We start from the raw sequence: 21,150 nt of genomic DNA, 5'->3' as shown, positions 1-21,150 counted from the left end.
ATTACAATAGAAACAGACTTAATAATACTGAAACCTAGCCATATCCTATACAGCAAACCGACCATTGAGGAAAACTTCTACATACAGAAGGCAATAGCCGAAGGGAAACAGGTCATAAATGAATACACTGCACTCTGCAACGGCACAACTATTTAACAAATTAAAGGAACTTTACACAAGAGACAATACAAACAGCTAAAAATTCTGCACACTCACACTCGCACACACACACACACACACACACACACACAAACACACACACAAAGACAAAATGCAAATAAAATTCAAATTTGGCATCTAACTCACTGGTGAAAAAACGAACACTGATTGGTCTGGGACACACAGCAACCACGATTACAGTGTGTTTTGGTGAAGTGGAAAGCGCTTTTACGACCATATTTGTGAAAATATGTGTTATATTTGTGTGTCGTCACGACACCTGACCAGGATACTGAAAGAAAGTGCTTGTCACACAAAAACGCAAGTAAAATCGAATATGGGCGCGAAATATCGCGACAAACTAAATTATGTTTGAAGCATGAAATGATAGCTTAACTGCCAACAAAATTTCTCTCCAACGTCGTATGGTTGCACATGACAAGTTACCTGTAATAAATAATACGCAAGTGGTCCTAAAAAACCATAAAAACCGAGTGTAAAGGTATAAACTAAAATAAACAAATTGTTGTTTGAACTAAATATTCCTATAATTTTCTAAACATTTAGTAAAAATGTTCACATTACAGATTAAGTAAAACAGAAATCCACTAATGATGGCACAGAGGAGCTGAAACATATTTGGGAACTTGGAGAAACATGCTTTCCATAACAGGTGGATCTTACATCCATTCATTTTTTACAATTAATTTACTGTATGTGAGTGTAATATTTTAAAATTTTATTCATGCATAATTATCAATGCAATAATACTTAAAAACGACATTGTTTGTTAGAATAAAGTTTTTTTAAAATAATATGTCTGTATGAACATTGTTTTTGACTATAATACTTTGCAATGTTGCATAACCCATTAATATCAAGTTTTAAAATTTTAACATTTGTAGGATTTGCTAAAGAATTATTTTGATGCTTATATTAGTGCTAGAAACATAATATTTGTACAACAAATAGCAGGGGGTAAACGCTGCACTTTTGGATTATGTGTAAAGTCACTTAACTTTTTGAGCTGATTTAAATTGTAAGTGGTTGAAAAATAGCATTAAAAGATCGATATGAGAGGCTCCTCATCTTTGCAATAAAATCTAAAATACACACAACACATTTAAGTAAATAATAAAAAGAAATTGACTTCAGTATTGATAAAAAATTATATTTTTCACTTAAGGGATTCAATTAAATCATTAACAAAGTGAAGCATTTTAAAAATTAAAGCATACAAACTATTAGAATTAAACAGAATAAGGACTAGACCAAGTGACTGACCAATATTCAAAGTATAATTTTTGAGTGTCTTAGGTAACACCTCAATCATTTTCTAACCTCAGGACCAAAATTACCACAGAAGAATGATGATATGTAAAATGTCAAACAAATAACACACCTTACATTGAATTACTGAAAGAATTCTGGTTAAATCAATAAGTCACACTCCATAGTTTCTTGAAAATGTACGAATTACTGATAGTCAAAGCGTATAAACAGGCCAGAATTCCATGAATATAAATCAGTAACACTCGCGCTAGTAATTGCCCACAAGTAGTTTCCCAGACCTGAGCTACAAGACGCCGTTCTGAGGAAAGAGGAATTTCCGAGGAAAGAGGAATTTTACGACAGCAACACCTGTCTCATGTAGTCTGAAAGCTTCACAGTGGGACGCCAAGTGAGACACCAGAGCCACTGTGCAGACTGCCTCTGACAAAAGCCATGCTTGTCCCTGCTTTTAACGATGACCCTTCCGAAAGCCTTTCTTCAGGAACACAGCCGGAAATAGCAGATAAATGTCTGGAGAAAGCCAACTCAGAACATTGATGACTCACTGTAGCCACCTGTCTTACAACTCGCATGAAAGAAAAACCTGTTTATCACAGTATTAAGTAGCAGAAGTTAAAATCTGCCCTACGAAAGAAACGATGCCTGTGACTGGCTACAAAATCTATAGCGGGTGGAATTATAAGACGTACAAATGGTCTTATTGACCAGAAAGAAAACGTGTGAGCGTTAGGTATGATACAAGCAAACTGCAGAGAGAATATTTCGCTTTTGCTCTTGGAGGAAATCGTCGAGTGTTTGAGCGAGGTGATTTGTGCCACACTGAGATGATTGCTATTGTCATTGTGTGAATACTTGTTCTCAGGCACATCTTAATTCAGAAGGAGTTAAACTGCGAGGTCACCTAGTATGGAGAATCGCACTGAGCACTGACAGTTAATCCTTGGAAGCGATTTGAGGGCAACGACGTACACACTATTCCAGCCAAATTTCGTGTACCGTACCAACTTACTTTGCTAGGGAGTAACTAGGAGTCTCAGCATCGTCGAAGCCTTAGGAAATGTATCAGACTGTAATTTAACAGTTGAGAGAGATTTAGAATAGATTCTCAGGTTCACAGCTTGCGGCGACAGGAGCCACTGCTACAACTGACGAAAGGTAAACATGCACACTCACACTATGCCAGCAAATGATATTCATTGACACTCAGAATTGCGGTCGTCTCCGTCTCTACTATTTTTTTGTACATTCAGCCACGACCTGTAGTAAACATATTCGTGATTGACAGGTTTACCAGATGCAGAAAGGCGAGATATCCGATCTAATGAAAAGGATTGATCAGCCACTGTAGAGTGCTTCATACTCTTAAGTTATGGAATTGTTTCAACTGTGTACTTCTTTCCGATTGCATCTTAGCCACCCACATTCAATTTTGGGTGTTTTCATTGTGCATTTTATTGTAATGAATATCTCTAGTCTCAACTGTATTTAATTTGTTTGTATTTTATCGACCACCGGACCTGTTCGTCAACCATCTTACTATTAAAGAACCTTAGAATAGTTAGGAATTTCGCTTCACAGTTGTGAACACCCAATATCGATATTTCAATAACCTGTACGTATTATAATGATGACATTATGATATTATGAAGTCATACGTAGAGAAAATTTAAACCTGAATAACGAAAATGTAAGATTTCATTTTTTGCTAACATATAGTTACGCCTGAACTCATAGACTAATTTCTGTTAGCGATAACGTTTCCTACAAAGGGAGTGTAATGGAACTGACATTGAGATCATTGTTTGATTATATTACCGTTCATAGTGCTGCACTCTTCTGAAATCAGCATGTGTGACATGGTATCTTTCTACAATGAAGGCTATAGATTCAACATAAAACTCATAAAACATTCACAGAGGGTCCTTGCACAACTGTGGTAGGCAGATAGATCAGAAGAAGTCTCACATATGTTAGAATGCAACTATGAACCTAATCGTTTTTGTTAGTTAGTTATAGTGCCTTGTAGCCAAACCAAAGTATTACAATTTGTATCCAATTTTACTAACGCAAAACACATTATTTTCGAGCACGTGTTCATGATTTCCATATGAGATATGTATTATTTATTTCCCAATAATTGCACGGACTGAGGTCTGGGGACCTGGGAGGCCAAGCATGACGAAAGTGGCGGCTGAGCACACGATCATCACCAAACGACGCGCGCAAATGATCTTTCACGCGTCTGGCAATATGGGGGTTTTTTTAGTTCTAATAAAACCCCATGTCATTCCAAGCATGTGTGTCAATTTTTACCTATCTACATTATTCCGTCGTTTATTAAGTTTTCAAATTTATACTGACTTTTTGATCACCCAGTATATAAAATTCGTTGTATGTGTTCTTTCCAAAGACATTCTTCTTCTAGGATTCAGGGATAGTATTTATTCTACATGTACATTTTTTCCCATTTTACTAAAGACAGACAGGATAAATCATATATTTGAAAATGAGTCTTATCTTTTTCTCTGATTTTATTGAAATATCAAACAATTCTCCAAATAATGTAAGATGTTACTAGTACCACGTAAGTGTTTTTGGAAATCCTACTTTTGTGTCACTGCCTGCATTGTCATGTCGGATGGACCACATTGTCAGGTGCCGTGATGTCTGTTGTCATGATGTATGCTGACCCTGTCCCACCGGTTTGGTAGGCCGTCTGTTCCATATAGTTCCACAGTATTACAACAGCTGATGCCTGAAACTGGAACAGTGTTGGCTGGCTCATCGAGTATCAATCAATAGCAGCCTCAGTCATGGACACTGGTGACATTCATCCATGATCACAGAAACGCTGTCATTACGTCAGGCAGAGAAAATATGACTAGACAGTGTGACAATACTGGAACAATATTAAACAAGATAGAGAACAGACAGCGAAAATCACGGGTACCATCGATACTACTGATCGACTGGGTCTAGGCTAACTGGTCCCAGTATGTGTTGAACTGAAGAGAGTCTTATCTTTTCACCATTCGTAATGACCGAATCATCCCAGTTTATTTCGGGAGCTTAGCGGTTTCTAGTTCTTCTACACTCGTTTAACAGGTCTGACTGAGTGTCGTAAGTGCTGCATCTAGTCCCCCTATCTAGTGCATGTTACTTAATGTTAAGAGACGAACGAAGGCAGTTCAATGCACTCTTTGTTCAGAATTTTATGCTGATTTCGTACTGTCTCATACACAGAAGAGTCGACGTCCCTTTCACGGTGACCAGCTTACTGTGTCGAAATGTTTACGCCTTGTGGCTGACTCATATTCACATCTTCTTGTGCTAAAGCAATGGTGAGCTGTGGGGACATAGTAAACGACTACTCAGCTGTTCCAGTATTATTTCAGTGCGCAAAAGTGCTGACAGATTATGCTCGAAACAGAGTGTCTTTGCTCCAAGATAATAAACCGATTCATTCTGCATAGGATGCAACTTCTACGAGCTATCAATTTTTGCTTTACACACTTTATTTTTTTGGCATGGGATCCAATGACACCTTACTATATCATCGAATGAAGACATCATTTAATGGGAGGCATTTTCAGAATGACGACTACGTATTGTTAGAGCTAGAACGATTCCTGAAAAACCAAAATGCAGATGCCTACAGTCAAGGCGCCTGCCAGGTCAACCATCCTTGGGAAATATTTGCCGCCTTCAGAGGTAAATACAAGTATTATGTAGGGAAAGGAATGGCCCCATCACTGAGATTAATGGTCACAGTTTGACGTTTTCGAGCTGCAGATTAAAATCTTATGAGAACCTTTGTAAGCTGTAGGTATTTCCACGAAGTATGTAGACATTCGTATAGCATTCATGTGATACTTTAGATCCAGACATACAATAAACAAATCTGCCCCGCCTTAAAATTTTGTTTATTTTTTGTTAAATGTTAGCTTTCACAAAGATTTTTTTTACATATTCACCAACACTTTGAAATTCGGATGTGAGACACTACTTGTGGATACGTTTGTCATTCAACGACGATTCAAAAAACATAAAGCGTCAATGCCAGAGTAAACATCTGGGAATGTCTACCAGCAGTCTTGTAAGAAGATACTGTTCAATGACATGGTAAACGTCTTTACATATCAGATAATTTAGTTTGTGTTTAATGTCTTTCATAATATCTTGCACAATTCTTTAGAATGTACGAAATTATTTTGATCTTAGAGGAGAGTAGCATTAATTGTACAACTTTTGAGATTTTATTTATTATAGCCGAAACAATAAGTGCAAAAATTATTTAAACAATGCCTCCTTCAACTGCAGGTTGTTGTTATTGATGTTTGATATAAAGAAGTCATATTCTAAGAAAAATAAACGCACTACGCTATATTTTCTAAACATCTGGAAGTGGTACAAGTTGGTCCCTAATTTGCACCAGAAGGTGCGTAAGTTGTACCGCTATATCCCTGAAGTAGACTATATGTATTACTTGAGATTAAAGAAATGTTCCATATTTTACTCTTTACAACACTACTTGTAGGCATGCAATGTAACTGTTTACTTCCTTGCCCCACGCCTACACACTTTGCGTGAATCCACATCCTGTGTTTCATTTCTTCTATTCGATCTTGTCTGGTGGCTACCCGCAATTTCGAAACCACTTCCTTTTCACAGGTGGTAATTTTTATTTATTTTTTCAACTTTTAATTAATTAATTACTTTACCTATCTTTTATTATATATATATACATATATATATGCATATATATATATGCATATATATATATATATATATATATATATATATATATATATATATATATATATACACTCCTGGAAATTGAAATAAGAACACCGTGAATTCATTGTCCCAGGAAGGGGAAACTTTATTGACACATTCCTAGGGTCAGATACATCACATGATCACACTGACAGAACCACAGGCACATAGACACAGGCAACAGAGCATGCACAATGTCGGCACTAGTACAGTGTATATCCACCTTTCGCAGCAATACAGGCTGCTATTCTCCCATGGAGACGATCGTAGAGATGCTGGATGTAGTCCTGTGGAACGGCTTGCCATGCCATTTCCACCTGGCGCCTCAGTTGGACCAGCGTTCGTGCTGGACGTGCAGACCGCGTGAGACGACGCTTCATCCAGTCCCAAACATGCTCAATGGGGGACAGATCCGGAGATCTTGCTGGCCAGGGTAGTTGACTTACACCTTCTAGAGCACGTTGGGTGGCACGGGATACATGCGGACGTGCATTGTCCTGTTGGAACAGCAAGTTCCCTTGCCGGTCTAGGAATGGTAGAACGATGGGTTCGATGACGGTTTGGATGTACCGTGCACTATTCAGTGTCCCCTCGACGATCACCAGTGGTGTACGGCCAGTGTAGGAGATCGCTCCCCACACCATGATGTTGGCCCTGTGTGCCTCGGCCGTATGCAGTCCTGATTGTGGCGCTCACCTGCACGGCGCCAAACACGCATACGACCATCATTGGCATCAAGGCAGAAGCGACTCTCATCGCTGAAGACGACACGTCTCCATTCGTCCCTCCATTCACGCCTGTCGCGACACCACTGGAGGCGGGCTGCACGATGTTGGGGCGTGAGCAGAAGACGGCCTAACGGTGTGCGGGACCGTAGCCCAGGTTCATGGAGACGGTTGCGAATGGTCCTTGCCGATACCCCAGGAGCAACAGTGTCCCTAATTTGCTGGGAAGTGGCGGTGCGGTCCCCTACGGCACTGCGTAGGATCCTACGCTCTTGGCGTGCATCCGTGCGTCGCTGCGGTCCGGTCCCAGGTCGACGGGCACGTGCACCTTCCGCCGACCACTGGCGACAACATCGATGTACTGTGGAGACCTCACGCCCCACGTGTTGAGCAATTCGGCGGTACGTCCACCCGGCCTCCCGCATGCCCACTATACGCCCTCGCTCAAAGTCCGTCAACTGCACATACGGTTCACGTCCACGCTGTCGCGGCATGCTACCAGTGTTAAAGACTGCGATGGAGCTCCGTATGCCACGGCAAACTGGCTGACACTGACGGCGGCGGTGCACAAATGCTGCGCAGCTAGCGCCATTCGACGGCCAACACCGCGGTTCCTGGTGTGTCCGCTGTGCCGTGCGTGTGATCATTGCTTGTACAGCCCTCTCGCAGTGTCCGGAGCAAGTATGGTGGGTCTGACACACCGGCGTCAATGTGTTCTTTTTTCCATTTCCAGGAGTGTATATATACATGAGCTGCTAGTAAGCTTAGAAGCTTCTTGGCTGGATGCTGAAGTTTTTCTTGAAGCTTTCACTATTTCCCTCGTATCCAGCGATATTTCTTTGATGGAAATCCCACTTTCAGCAGGTCAAACTTGAGTTTTCTTACCTACGGTATGCTTAAAATGGACATAATCCCTCCAAATATAAAATACGCTCTTCCAATCCTTCTGAACTACAATGAAACCGCTTGATTGCGGCCAATAATTTTATATAGCTTTTGGAGTCGGAGGTGACTTCAACCTGCCTAGTATAGACTGAGATGTCTATGAATTCATTACAGGTGGTACAGACAAGCCGCCGTGTGAATTACTTTTGAACACATTATCCGAAAACTGTCTTGAGCAGCTAAATCGACAGCCAACGCGTAATGGAAATATTTTAAATCTGGAAGCCACGAACAGTCCAGACTTCATAGACGGTGTCAGCGTTGAGACAGGGATTAGTGATAACGATGTCGTCATTACCACTATGGTTACGAAAGTTAAAAATTCGGTCAAGAAGGCTAGGAAAGTATTCTCAGTAGAAAGAGCAAATAAGCAGTTGTTAGCATCCCACTTAGTAAATTAATCGACTTCATTTACTTTCGGTACGATGGACGTGGAAGAATTATGGGCAAATTTTAAACACATTGTAAATAAAGCATTGGACAAGTATGTGCTGAAAAAGTGGGTTACGGATGGAAAAGACCCATCGTGTTTTAACAGCGTAATTCGGAGAATGCTCAGGATGCAAAGGCAGTTGCGCTCGCGGTACAAGAAAGATCTGGAGAATGAGGACAGGAAAAAGCTAGTAGAGATTCGTGCTGCTGTAAAAAGAGCGATTCTCGAAGCATTCTACCACTACCACCGTCGTACCTTAGCAAAAGATCTTGCTGAAAACCCGAGGAAATTCTGGTCTTACGTAAAATCGGTAAACGGGTCGAAGGCTTCCATCCAGTCACTCACTGATCAGTCTGACCTGGCAACGGAAGACAGCAAAACGAAAGCTGAAATTTCAGATTTAGCATTTGAGAAATCTATCACGCAGGAGGATCGTACAAACATACCGCCGTTTGAGTCTCGTACCGATTCCCGTATGGAGGACATAGTGATAGACACCCCTGGGGTTGTGAAGCAGCTGAATGTTTTGAAAATAAATAAATCGCCAGGTCCTGATGGGATTCCAATTCGGTTTTACAGAGAGTACTCCAATGCACTGGCTCCTTACTTAGCTTGCATTTATCGCGAATCCCCTGCCCAACGTAAAGTCCCGAGCGACTGGAAAGAAGCGCAGGTGACTCCTGTAGGGTAGAAGCACGGATCCTCCAAATTACAGACCAATATCCTTAACATCGGTTTGTTGCAGGACTCTCGAACATATTCTCAGTACGAATATAATGAATTTCCTTGAGACAGAGAAGTTGCTGTCCATGCATGAGCACGGCTTTAGAAAGCATCGCTCCTGCGAAACGCAACTCGCCCTTTTTTCACATGATATTTTGGGAACCATGGATGAAGGGTATCAGACGGATGCCATATTCCTTGACTTCAGGAAAGCGTTTGAATCAGTGCCCCACTGCAGACTCCTAACTAAGGTACGAGCATGTGGGATTGGTTGCCAAGTACGTGAGTGACTCGAAGACTACTTAAGTAATAGAACCCAGTACGTTGTTCTCAATGGTGAATGTTCATCGGAGGTGAGGGTATCATCTGGAGTGCCCCAGGGAAGTGTTCTAGGTTCAATGTTGTTTTCTATCTACATAAATGACCATTTGGATAGGGTGGGTAGCAATGTGCGGCTGTTTGCTGATGATGCTATGATGCTGTGGTGTACGGGAAGGTGTCGTCGTGGAGTGACTGTAGGAGGACACAATATGACTTGGACTGGATTTGTGATTGGTGTAAAGAATGGCTGCTAACTATCAATATAGATAAATGTAAATTAATGCAGACGAATAGGAAAATGAATCCTGTAATGTTTGAATACGCCATTAGTAGTGTAGCGCTTGACACTGTGACGTCGATGAAATATTTGGGCGTAACACTGCAGAGCGATATGGAGTGGGACAAGCATGTAATGGCAATTGTGGGGAAGGCGGATAGTCGTCTTCGGTTCATTGGTAGAATTTTGGGAAGATGTGGTTCATCTGTAAAGGAGACCGCTTATAAAACAGTAACGCGACCTATTCTTGAGTACTGCTCGAGCGTTTGGGATCCCTATCAGGTCGGATTGAGGGAGGACATAGAAACAATTCAGAGGCGGGCTGCTAGATTTGTTACTGTTAGGTGTGATCATCACGCGAGTGTTATGGAAATGATTCAGGAACTCGGGTGGGAGTCTCTAGAGGAAAGGAGGCGTTCTTTTCATGAATCGCTACTGACGAAATTTAGAGAACCAGCATTTGAGGCTGACTGCGGCACAATTTTACTGCCACCAACTTACATTTCGCGGAAAGACCATAAAGATAAGATAGGAGAGATTAGGGCTCGTACAGAGGCATATAGGCAGTCATTTTTCCCTCGTTGTGTTTGGGAGTGGAACAGGGAGAGAAGATGCTAGTTGTGGTACGAGGTACCCTCCGCCACGCACCGTATGGTGGATTGCGGAGTATGTATGTAGATGTACATGTAGATGTAGATTTTTGTTTTAGTTTTCAAAATGCCTTTTAACTGTTGGCTTAGGTATATTTTACACATGTGCACATTAGCTTAATCTACGCTCACCATTTAGAAATAGTGTTGCAGCTAAATTAAATCCATCTGTGCTCCATTTTCCATAACGCCTTTCTGTTGTCGTATTGTGGTACAAAATAATTATTTAATTAACTGCTTGGGATAAATAAACATTATGTTGCACTAAATAATGATAAACAAATTTCTTAATTCTCATAATGCTGAAGATCAGATGTGTAGATTATGTAAGTAATGAGGAGGTAGTAAACAGAATTGGGGTGAAGAGGAATTCGTGGTACAACCTGACTAAAGGATGGGATCGGTTGGTATGACACGTTCTGAGGCATCAAGGGATCACCAATTAAGTAATTTGGGGGGGGGGGGGGGAGGAGCTTGGAGGTAAAAAGCGTAGAGGGAGACCAAGAGATGAATACAGTAAGCAGATTCAGAAGGATGTAGGTTGCAGTAGTTACTCGGAGATGAAGAAGCTTCCACAGGATAGAGTAGCATGACGAGATGCATCAAACCAGTCTCTGGATTGAAGCGCACAACAGCAATAATAAGAAAAATGCTCATAACGCGAGCAAGTTCTTATACTGTATCACTACAAAATGGAAACGTATGGGTCACATTACTGGCTTCGTATCCATTTTCACTTGGTCAGTTTTCTAAAAACAAACAAAAACGAATTCATAACTACGAGTATTTTACATATAGATTCAGACATAAAACAAATATTACGTTGCCACTTGTCTAGTTATAGTAATGCTCTTCAACATGTACCCAAAAAATTAGATGAAAACTCCAAAAAATGGGTGTCTTTGGACTGTCTGTTCCTTGACACATAGAACTCATACCTGACGGTATGACCACAAAAAGCACTTAGTGCACCCTGACCTTACTTACTGTCGAATAATACGAGAGGTTCCAATTTTATGGCAACGGTTCAAATTATTAGCCGGATAGTACAGGAAACTCTCTCCTACGTATTTGCATATCTCTGTAACTCGAATCAAATCCATGAATCTTCAGTATCCGGACTTTCCTAGGCACCTGTGACACTCAACGTGTAGGGGTGATCGTAATTTCATTTCGTAGGTATTCGCCACAAGTCGACATGAGAATGTCACGTGCAGAGTTTCTATTGCGCAGCTACTCAAAAAGTATAGAGGGACATCATGGAATGAAGGCTTTCACGGCAGATGTTGTCATCACTAAACACTTCCGGGCTGAGATGCAAGCAAGTAAGATGTGCAAACTGTTTTCAGACCCACCACGAAAATAAAAGAATGTCTAAAATCCGTAAAAGATAAACCACATCTTCTAGCTACATCAGGTGTCTATAAAATTCCGTGCAGTTGTGGAAAGGTCTATATAGGAACACCAAAAAGAAGCGCAACACCCGTCTGGGTGAACATAAAAGGAACTGCCGCCTCGGACATATTGATAAATCGGCTGTTGTGGAACATGTGTTTCAGGAAGGTGATCATGAAATAAAGTTTGGTGAGACGAGTGTCATAGCAAAGACGTCGCATTATTATGCGCAAATGTACAGAAAGGCCATTAAGATTGCCAAACACTGGAATAATTTTAACAGAAAAGATGAAGGCATTAAGCTGGATAAGATATGGATGTGAACATTGCAGCAACAGCGTGACAACCGATTAATTTCAATTGGGAATGTTGGCAATATCAGAGATCACAGCAGAGCCGACGTCACGTGATTGACAGCGATGCCCTCTGGATGGCTTATATATACAGCGCTCACTCGCGCTCTCGTTGCAGTTCGCCGATTGTCCTCGGAGGATGCCTTCCGCAGTCGAAGGCGAAACGTCAGGGGAGAGTCTTACGTATGGACCACGGCATCTCTACATCTACATCTACATCCATACTCCGCAAGCTACCTGATGGTGTGTAGCGGAGGGTACCTTGAGTATATCGGTTCTCCCTTCTATTCCAGTCTCGTATTGTTCGTGGAAAGAAGCATTGTCGATATGCCTCTGTGTGTGTGTGTTGGGGCTTATGGGCGCTCAACGTCGAGGTCATCAGCGTCCTGACACACATTAAAGGGAACGAATGTAGACAGACCTAATAAAAATGAAACAAACACGCAAAGAAAGCAGGAAAAGAAGGAAAATGTGACATAAGAAAGTAGAATGTAAGGAAAGGGAAAACGTAGCAACAAGAATGCCACAGTAAATTGTCATCGGCTGGCCACTTACATAAAATATGGGCGAGCTTGTCACACAGTGAGCAAATTAAGATCCTCTCCCTAAAATCTTTGTAAAAACATTTGACATGGCACAGAACTTTAAAACTTTAACCACATTCGTCCGAGTGTTGCCTGAAAGAGATGGCAGGTCCGCTGGCAAGTCAGTCGCGGCCCGATGGTCAGAACATAAAAAGCAATCCAATAAAACGTGGCGCACAGTGACCCAGACGCCACAAGCACCACACATTGGAGGGTCCACCCGCCGGAGCAGGAAGCCAAGCGCCATAGGGCTGTGGCCTATCCGAAGCCGAGTGAGGAGAAACTCGTCCCGTCGACGGGGCTGAAAGGAAGTACACCATACACGCGTTGTGGGCTTGACTATACGGAGCTTACTGTCAGTCACTTGCAGCCACTCATCCTCCCACCGACGCACGACTCGTGAGCTCAACAGCGAGGTGAGTGCGTACAGTGGTATAGCACACTGAGATACTTGTGGATCGAGACACGCCTCCTTGGCTGCGAGATCTGCCCTTTCATTCCCAGCAATGCCAACATGCCCCGGAACCCAGCAGAAAGCCACCACGTTCCCCAGTCGTTGTAGATGGAGGAGGGCATCCAGGATGTTCTGGACTAGTGGGCTCTAATCTCTCCGATTTTATCCTCATGGTCTCTTCGCGAGATATAAGTAGGAGGGAGCAATATACTGCTTGACTCCTCGGCGAAGGTATGTTCTCGAAACTTCAACAAAAGCCCGTACCGAGCTACTGAGCGTCTCTCCTGCAGAGTCTTCCACTGGAGTTTATCCATCATCTCCGTAACGCTTTCGCGATTACTAAATGATCCTGTAACGAAGCGCGCTGCTCTCCGTTGGATCTTCTCTATTTCGTCCATCAACCCCATCTGGTACGGATCCCACACTACTGATCAGTATTCAAGCAGTGGGCGAACAAGCGTACTGTAACCTACTTCCTTTGTTTTCGGATTGCATTTCCTTAGGATTCTTCCAATGAATCGCAGTCTGGCATCTGCCTTACCGAAGATCAATTTCTTATGGTCATTCCATTTTAAATCACTCCTAATGCGTACTCAGCCCGGAAGTGTTAAGTATAGAGGTACAGTTGGTAGCTATGGACATTGACTCACCTGCGACGCCGAACACCCAGTGTCCGCTGAAGGAGGAGGTGGCAGCCGCGGCGTGCAGCAGCGACGTGCACAGGTCGGCCACCGCCAGGTTCACGATGAACGCGCTGAACGGACCGCGCAGGCGCCGGAACCTGTGGATTGGAAAGCCATTGTCAGAGAAGATAGGTGCGGCAAGACAGGTCCTGAGTGTCAACAGGCCGTCCTATGGTTGATGAGGTAGTGGCAGGTATTACGTGGAGTTAGGGGAGCTAATGGGCTTAACAAGAAGACTGAGAAGCACCGTAAACACTGATGAACCGAAAAATTACGATCATGAGCTTGGTTCACATTGGAATTTATTTCAGCAGCGATTCTGTATGGCTTCGACTCTACAGGTCCTTGCAGGCTTCCAGAGTTACGTGAGATGGGCTGCCCACTCACCAATTACTTGGTGGTGGTTCCTGTGGTCGGGGATGACGCCCGACAGGTTCCAGGATTTGTTCCACTTACGTCAGATCAGTCTATTTTGGTGGCCAAGATATCAAGTTGAGTTTACTGAAACAACTGCAGCGCGATTCTGGTATTGTGACAAGACAGTCTATACCGCTAGAAGAGGTCAGCACGGTCTGGGAAGGCGTCAAGCGGAAGACATGCTGGTGATTAGTAATAAAGTACACATAGTCATCAGTTGCCACGGTTCTTTAATTACTACCACAGCTCCAACGTAGTCGAGAGTCGTTGATAGCATAATCAGCCCCCACCAGCATGCATCCGTGGCACAATACATATTTCGCAGAGTCCTTCGTGGTTGTTGGAAACAACATCCTGTAGCGAGAAGCGCCACCTACTGTAACCAGAAACATGATTCATCCGACCAGGTCCACCGCTCGTGGTCTAGGGGCTAGATTTGCTCCCTCTGGATCAAGGGGTCCCAGGTTCGATTCCCGGCCGAGTTGGGGATTTTCTCTGTCCAGGGACTGGGTGTTTGTGTTGTCCTCATAATTTCATCATCATCATTTGTGAGAGTGATGAGATTGGATTGTGAAAAGAAAATGGAGTGTGTAAAAATCTGTACTTTGTATGGGCGCTGATGACTCAGTTGAGCGACCCACAAACCAAACATCATCAAACATCATCCGACAAAGTGACATTGCGAAACTATAGTAGAACTTTAAGGTCTGAACCCACAGACCACTTCCCACAACGTCATGTGGAGTGTTAAGACAAAGCCGGGCAGTCGCGCAATAGATACTTCTGAACATGTGAATTTGATCGGAGTGGCCCAGAGAACGGTGAAGTGTGGATACCGTGCCTTACACTGACATAACGACAAAGGTTTTCCTCTACTGAATGATACTAAAGATCACAATTTATTTATTGTTAAAACGCAAGGACTTATGTCCAAACACTGAATGGATATTATGGGCACGGTGTAATTATTAAGTGTCAGTAAGTGCACGCTAAGTGTAGCAGGATTAGCTTACAAATTAAAGGAAACACTCCGAAGTAGATACGAGCAACTGTTCCCTTGTCTAAGCAGATTTTGAATTCACTAGCTGAGTGTGTTCGCTAATTGAGAAAAGCAAAACTCTAACTCGAAACAAATGACATCGGGTACCTCAGCATGCAAGCACAAATGCTGCATGTGCTGACCATCATTCTAAAACTCAGGTAAAGAGAATAACAGCAATGGTAGTTCTAAGTGTCAAATTTAAACTCAGAGTCTGGATCAGCTCTAAAACAGAGTCTCTAAACGACCGCCAACAAAAGCGATGTCTGCTGTAAGTGCAGACCGGGAAGAAGTCATTCCTGTCTGCACCTTTAAGGAGTCTCCCCCCCCCCCCTCCCCCATCTCCCGCCACGACAACACTAGCACGAACTGTTTACATGCTCTAATACAAAAATTCTTGCTAGTTCTGCCAGCACTAGATTTCCGTTAGCCGATTGCCGTGGAGCTTCTGAGTTCTTTCCAATCAAAAATTCATAAAATCACTAGCAATCTCCCTCATTTTCTCATTTTAAGGAAGCTGTCCGGCTGAGAGTAGAAAGTATCTCCCAAGAAGATGTCGGTTTCACGCCTCAGCCAATGACAGCACCAACATGTATACACTTACGAACTTTAATCCTTGTTAAAAAGTAATTTTAGTGGGCCAATACTGGGCTCCCTTTCAGAATTCACACATTAATTACAGCTAACCTCCTTTGAGTTCAGCTGATTCCTCTCGCCCTGAGTCTCTTACGTTTCCTATCATTCTAGAGACCACTGTCTTTTAGAAAGCAGTTTTTTCACTGCTTCTCGCGATACGAGTTTACAGTTTTGTGAGTTCAGTCTCCTGCCTCATCCTGTGGCCATCACCAGGACCCGAGAACCATCCAAAACAGCAACCTTCGCTAAGTGCATACAGGCCAGGGACTCTGCCTTTCAGCGAAAAGCTGTTTTACGATCCTCTAGCTGTTTTACCTCAGTGTGCCTCGTGTCGTTACAGTCAGCTAGTGGACTCAGCTCACAGAGAAATTGTGTATAGCTTTCACAGCTGTATAGAAATGAAAAAGTAATTACTAAATTCGTAACCACTGATGTTTTTTTCAGTTGCATCCATACTTTCATGCATCAATTATAAAATATTAAAGTGACTTTCATTCGAACAGTGGGTTATTAATTGGGTTACAGATTAGATTTGGGAAAAACGTTCCCATAACAACAGACTATCGCTATCTACTTCGGATTCCCATCTCTGTAATCCTGTACCTAGTACAATCGTATTTGGTGATATCGTTGCATGAACATTTCCCCATATTCTACGATTGGACGGTTTACCACGAAACCCTTGTAGCTGCGTCACCTGTGCGATCTGTTGTAATTTGTGCCACAGTTCGTCGCTATTCTGCTTTTCAGAGCGAGAAATCCTTCTAAATTCGTAATTTCACCAGCTTTCAATCACTGTCCATAAATGTTCTTAAAAGAAGCACGCAAGTAGCCTACCAGTTTCACTGCTACCGAGATTGTCGTACAGGTAATAATAATCTGCCTTTACCAAACTCTGTTACATCAGTGGGTGTATGGATTTATAGCCCTTTATCGCTACAATGATTTCACTTTCGTGTCTGCTCCACTAATAAACTTCCATTGTAATTTCAAGTGTTAGCTGTGTCAACAGGTGGCATTCTGTCTCGCAGTGTGCGGTGGTCATGGTGTTTTGGCTCGCCAGTATGTGTTGTTAAGCTGGAGAGTGACGTTAAGTTCTGCTGGTGACGAAGAGGATTTTTCACTGAGGAAGGTTTCGCTCCGTTTCAGCTGCAAGCTTCATAAATGGGTAAAGGCTTACAAGTTTCTCAAACCTTTTCATTTCTGTTGATTAAAAGTTTCAGATTCGTAGTACGTCATTATGCAAAAAACATTAATAGGGTATACCTCATTTCGTTTTCTGAAAAAATACAAGTACTAGAAAAAAGTCTAAATTCTCTTGATTAGCATTGAATTTAAAAGTTACCTTTCCTTTGGTCGGGTTAACAGTGATACAGTAATTCTTAAAACTAATGACTGTCGCATTCGACTGTTAAAATTATAGAGTGTGTAACAGGTGTAAGTGCATATATTTCTGTCGGTGATTGAGGACAGTGTACAAACAATAATTACGTCAATGAAACTTCCTGGCAGATTAAAACTGTGTGCTGGACCGAGGCTCGAACTCGGGAACTTTGCCTTTCGCGGGCCAGGAAGTTCCATATCAGTGCACACTCCGCCGCAGGGTGAAAATCTCATTCTGGAAACATCCCCCAGGCTGTGGCTATTCCATGTCTCCGCAATATCCTTTCTTTCAGGAGTGCTAGTTCTGCAGGTTTCGCACGAGAGCTTCTGTAAAGTTTGGAAGGTAGGAGACGAGATACTGGCAGAAGTAAAGCTGTGAGGACTGGGCAAGAGTCGTGTTTAACTCAGTTGGTAGAGCACTTGCTTGCGAAAGTCAAAGGTCCCGAGTTCGAGTCTCGGTCCGGCACACAGTTTTAATCTACCAGGAAGTTTCATATCAGCGCACACTCCGCTGCAGAGTGAAAATCTCATTTTGGAATAATTACGTCATTTGCAGACCCATAGTTATAGCTATTAGGAGGAGTATCTGTTTAAGTTGGTTAGTACTTCTAAGTACATATGGCAAGAGCAAGCCTTTAATGCTTATTTTCGCCTGTGCAGCAAGTCTGGTGTTGAAATGTGGGCACATGGACGCAAACGGTTAGTCTATATTGACAGGTGAAGTCAACATAGTGGTGCAGCTACGACAGTGCAGAAACCATCAGAGCCGGCAGCTGTGGCCGTGCGGTTCTAGGCGCTTCAGTCTGGAACCGCGTGACCACTACGGTCGCAGGTTCGAGTCCTGCCTCGGATTGGATGTGTGTGATGTCCTTAGGTTACTTAGGTTTAAGTAGTTCTAAGTTCTAGGGGACTGATGACCACAGATGTTAAGTCCCATAGTGCTCAGAGCCATTTGAGCCAAACCATCAAACAGTAAATTATATGGTGAGTCTGCTGGAAATCTGTTCTATGAAGAGAAAAACAATCAACGCACTGACTTGTATACATATTAATGTACCACATATAAAAATATGAGGACTTCTAACCGCCACAGCCGATATGTTTATGTAGTTCACGATTTTTATTGTTGTCTTTGTAAATAAATAATTTTACAATGCAAGGCCACAACGACGTCTTGTAACGAGAGTAATATCAATGTGACATAACCAAATATAATTTACTTTCCCATTTAAAATGTACCCCATTTGCAGACAAAACACTTCTCTTGTCTACTCGAAGACACAGTGTCGAATACCATCCGCTAAATGAGCGCCTCTCCCTTTCCACCTCCTAATTCAATACACAAAGTACGAGTTTGGAGAGGTTTAGTCGGAAGCTCTACAACAGCAGGCCATCTCTTCTCGTTCAAATGGACGCCTCTTCCCCCTCCTCCGGTCCACTTCCCAGTTGCTTCTCGCGTCCCGAGCTAGTACCGGGGGTAACTTCCCAAGGAGTGCATTAGTCGCAAACTCCCACATAATCGTCAGTTAATGAGCTCTGGCCCGTGCATCGCACAAAGACGCTGAAACTTCACATCTGCTGAGTCCAGCAGAACCAGCCATACCTCTAAAGATGTCCAACGTAGTATTGGACGAAACGTTAGGAACTGAATAATTCCATGGACCACGGCCATATAACCCGGAAGAAATATCAACAACGCTGTTAAGCTTACCGGTGATCACCTTTCTCCTGTTCCTTAATACTTTCGTCTATCTTTGCTTACTTTTTTTTCTCACTTTCGCTGGGGATAGCTATGTCATCAGCACATCTTTTGAGTGATGTTTTCCAATCCTGGATTTTAATTCAACTTCAAAACTTTTATTTTCTTACTTATATTTTAGATGCACAGCTAGAACAGTAGATGAAAAATACGTCTGTCTCCAGCCCCTTGTGAGGGGGACAGCTTTCTCCTGGAGTTTCACTCCTGTTCGCTCTACGTTCTTACACCTATTATTTTACTACCCGCATTTCTCTACTCCGTAAAAGGTTTGCCTATGACAAACATAAACGTACCCATCACTCAAGCATTAACATCGTATTTCAAATATCTGACACCATTTTACGTTTCTGAAAGCCAAATTTCGCCGCATTGTCCTAACTGATAAGCTGTAGTACGTCAAACATTGATTTCTGTGTTTATTTCACGCAGTAATGCTTGTCTATTAGTACTGACAACTCTACTCAAACATCGCTGCTCTTGGTAGCCAAGTGAAGGCTATTGACCACTGCGTTGTCCCTGGTGAGAGGTAATGCCTCAACCTTGGTATCCTCGGCACACTCTCCACACTGTGGGTTTCAAAACACTGAATATCCATACGATTTCCAAAATGGAACGTCCCGTGAGTCTAGCTCCAACTAACATTCCTCTATAAAAGCGTGATAAATCCCGTCGTGCGGCCATAATCACGTCGGACATCTTTCCACATGAATTACCCGAGTAAAAATGACAATTCTGCCAATGCACTGCCCTTTTATAGATTTTGCACAGGTACTGCCGACAGCTGTATATGTGGTTATCGCTATCCCGTGACTCTCGTCACTTCAATGTAAAAACAAGGTGACACGAGAAACTCTAACTCAGTTGCGCAGATTGTGTCCGTTCATTTACACAAAGTGGACAAAATGCAGAGTACATTTAGTCGTAAGTATATGATGACAGTATTAATCTAATTAATGAGCAAATCAAAAAACTCAATAAAATTAAACTAAAAACAAAATAATCAACACCAAAACAATATCTAATTATATTCGAATCAGCATATGAATATACACAAATCATAAAAACAAAACTTGACAGAAACATCAGAGAATGAACGTACCACCAACAATTATTTAGTTCAAACATGACTTACCATGTAATCCTGCAAGAAAAAGTGTATAGGAACTAAATACGGGAAGTTTTTCGACCAAGCTTGTAGGTAAAATTGGCGTACCGTTCCTCAGATTTTGTGTTCCGATGGTGAGGGACGGTCAGTGCAAAAAGTGCTAATACTCCATTGTGCTGAATCACGTTACTTTACGTATTTTCAGTGACATACCTTCCAGCTATTCCAAGATCACCTCTGGTATGGGAAATCAGGTACTCCTCTCCTTTCAGGCGGTTGTGGTGGATGAACGGTAAAATCTGTCTAGTTGCCAGACAGAGGACATCATGTGGCAAGCTGATAGTATCATATAAGCACTCAATTTAGCTAATGTAAAATGCATAAATCTCAATAACAACTTTGTATTTCGATTTTTTGCTTTTAATTTTACACTTTCAGATCAATTTCCAAATAAGTTATTCATGCAACACCTCAATACAAGTCAGATAATTCGCATTGTCGTACCCTTACAGTCAGTGTGAAAAGGTCTATGACAAAGGCTAAGTGGTAACCAGCACTATAAATTAAAGGCGAGTTTTATGACGGATGTCTTCATAAGATTTGGTATGCGGTATATTAATTTTTAATAGGGTCGAGCACACTCAACTTTTCATATGATGTCCGCTAGTTGGAATCCGTCAAGAAAGGGACTGAGAACTTTCGGAGAGGTATTTGGAGCGGAAGTTTCAGCAAATGGACTGCAGAAGCGCTAGACGCTTAAGTGGAAAACGTTAATCAGGCGTGAATTACGAGGTATGCAGTCGCAATGCCACCGGTCGATCCTGTCAACGCTCCGCTTGGTGCACCGAACGGACCACGTGTCGGGTGGAATGTACGGAGCGCGAAAACCAGCGAATCCTGTGATGTGTTAAAGGACGCAATAGAGCATGTAATACGTAACTGAGTCAGTCAGTATGCAGCACCGGACTACACTTGAAGCACTTGTGCTTAGAGCGTTGCTACATTTCCGCTTTCTGAAAGGTACAACACCAGAAATACTA

At 42.4% G+C, this 21,150-nt stretch overlaps 1 protein-coding gene across 1 annotated transcript in view; it reads right to left on the bottom strand.

Moving 5' to 3' along the window:
- The window catches only part of LOC124710762 (melanopsin-like), a 178,850-nt gene that overhangs the window by 78,375 nt on the left and 79,325 nt on the right, over positions 1 to 21,150 (bottom strand). Inside the window, exon 3 of the mRNA XM_047240955.1 lies at positions 13,739 to 13,869. Within this exon, the coding sequence (XP_047096911.1) occupies positions 13,739 to 13,869 (131 nt within the window). The remainder of the gene's footprint in view (positions 1 to 13,738; positions 13,870 to 21,150) is intronic.

The sequence above is a fragment of the Schistocerca piceifrons genome, chromosome 1 (genome assembly GCF_021461385.2).
Source record: "Schistocerca piceifrons isolate TAMUIC-IGC-003096 chromosome 1, iqSchPice1.1, whole genome shotgun sequence".
In the NCBI taxonomy this organism is placed as follows: domain Eukaryota; kingdom Metazoa; phylum Arthropoda; class Insecta; order Orthoptera; family Acrididae; genus Schistocerca; species Schistocerca piceifrons.
The sequence above is the reverse complement of the archived record's forward strand: the minus strand, read 5'-3'. Positions and strand labels throughout refer to the sequence as shown.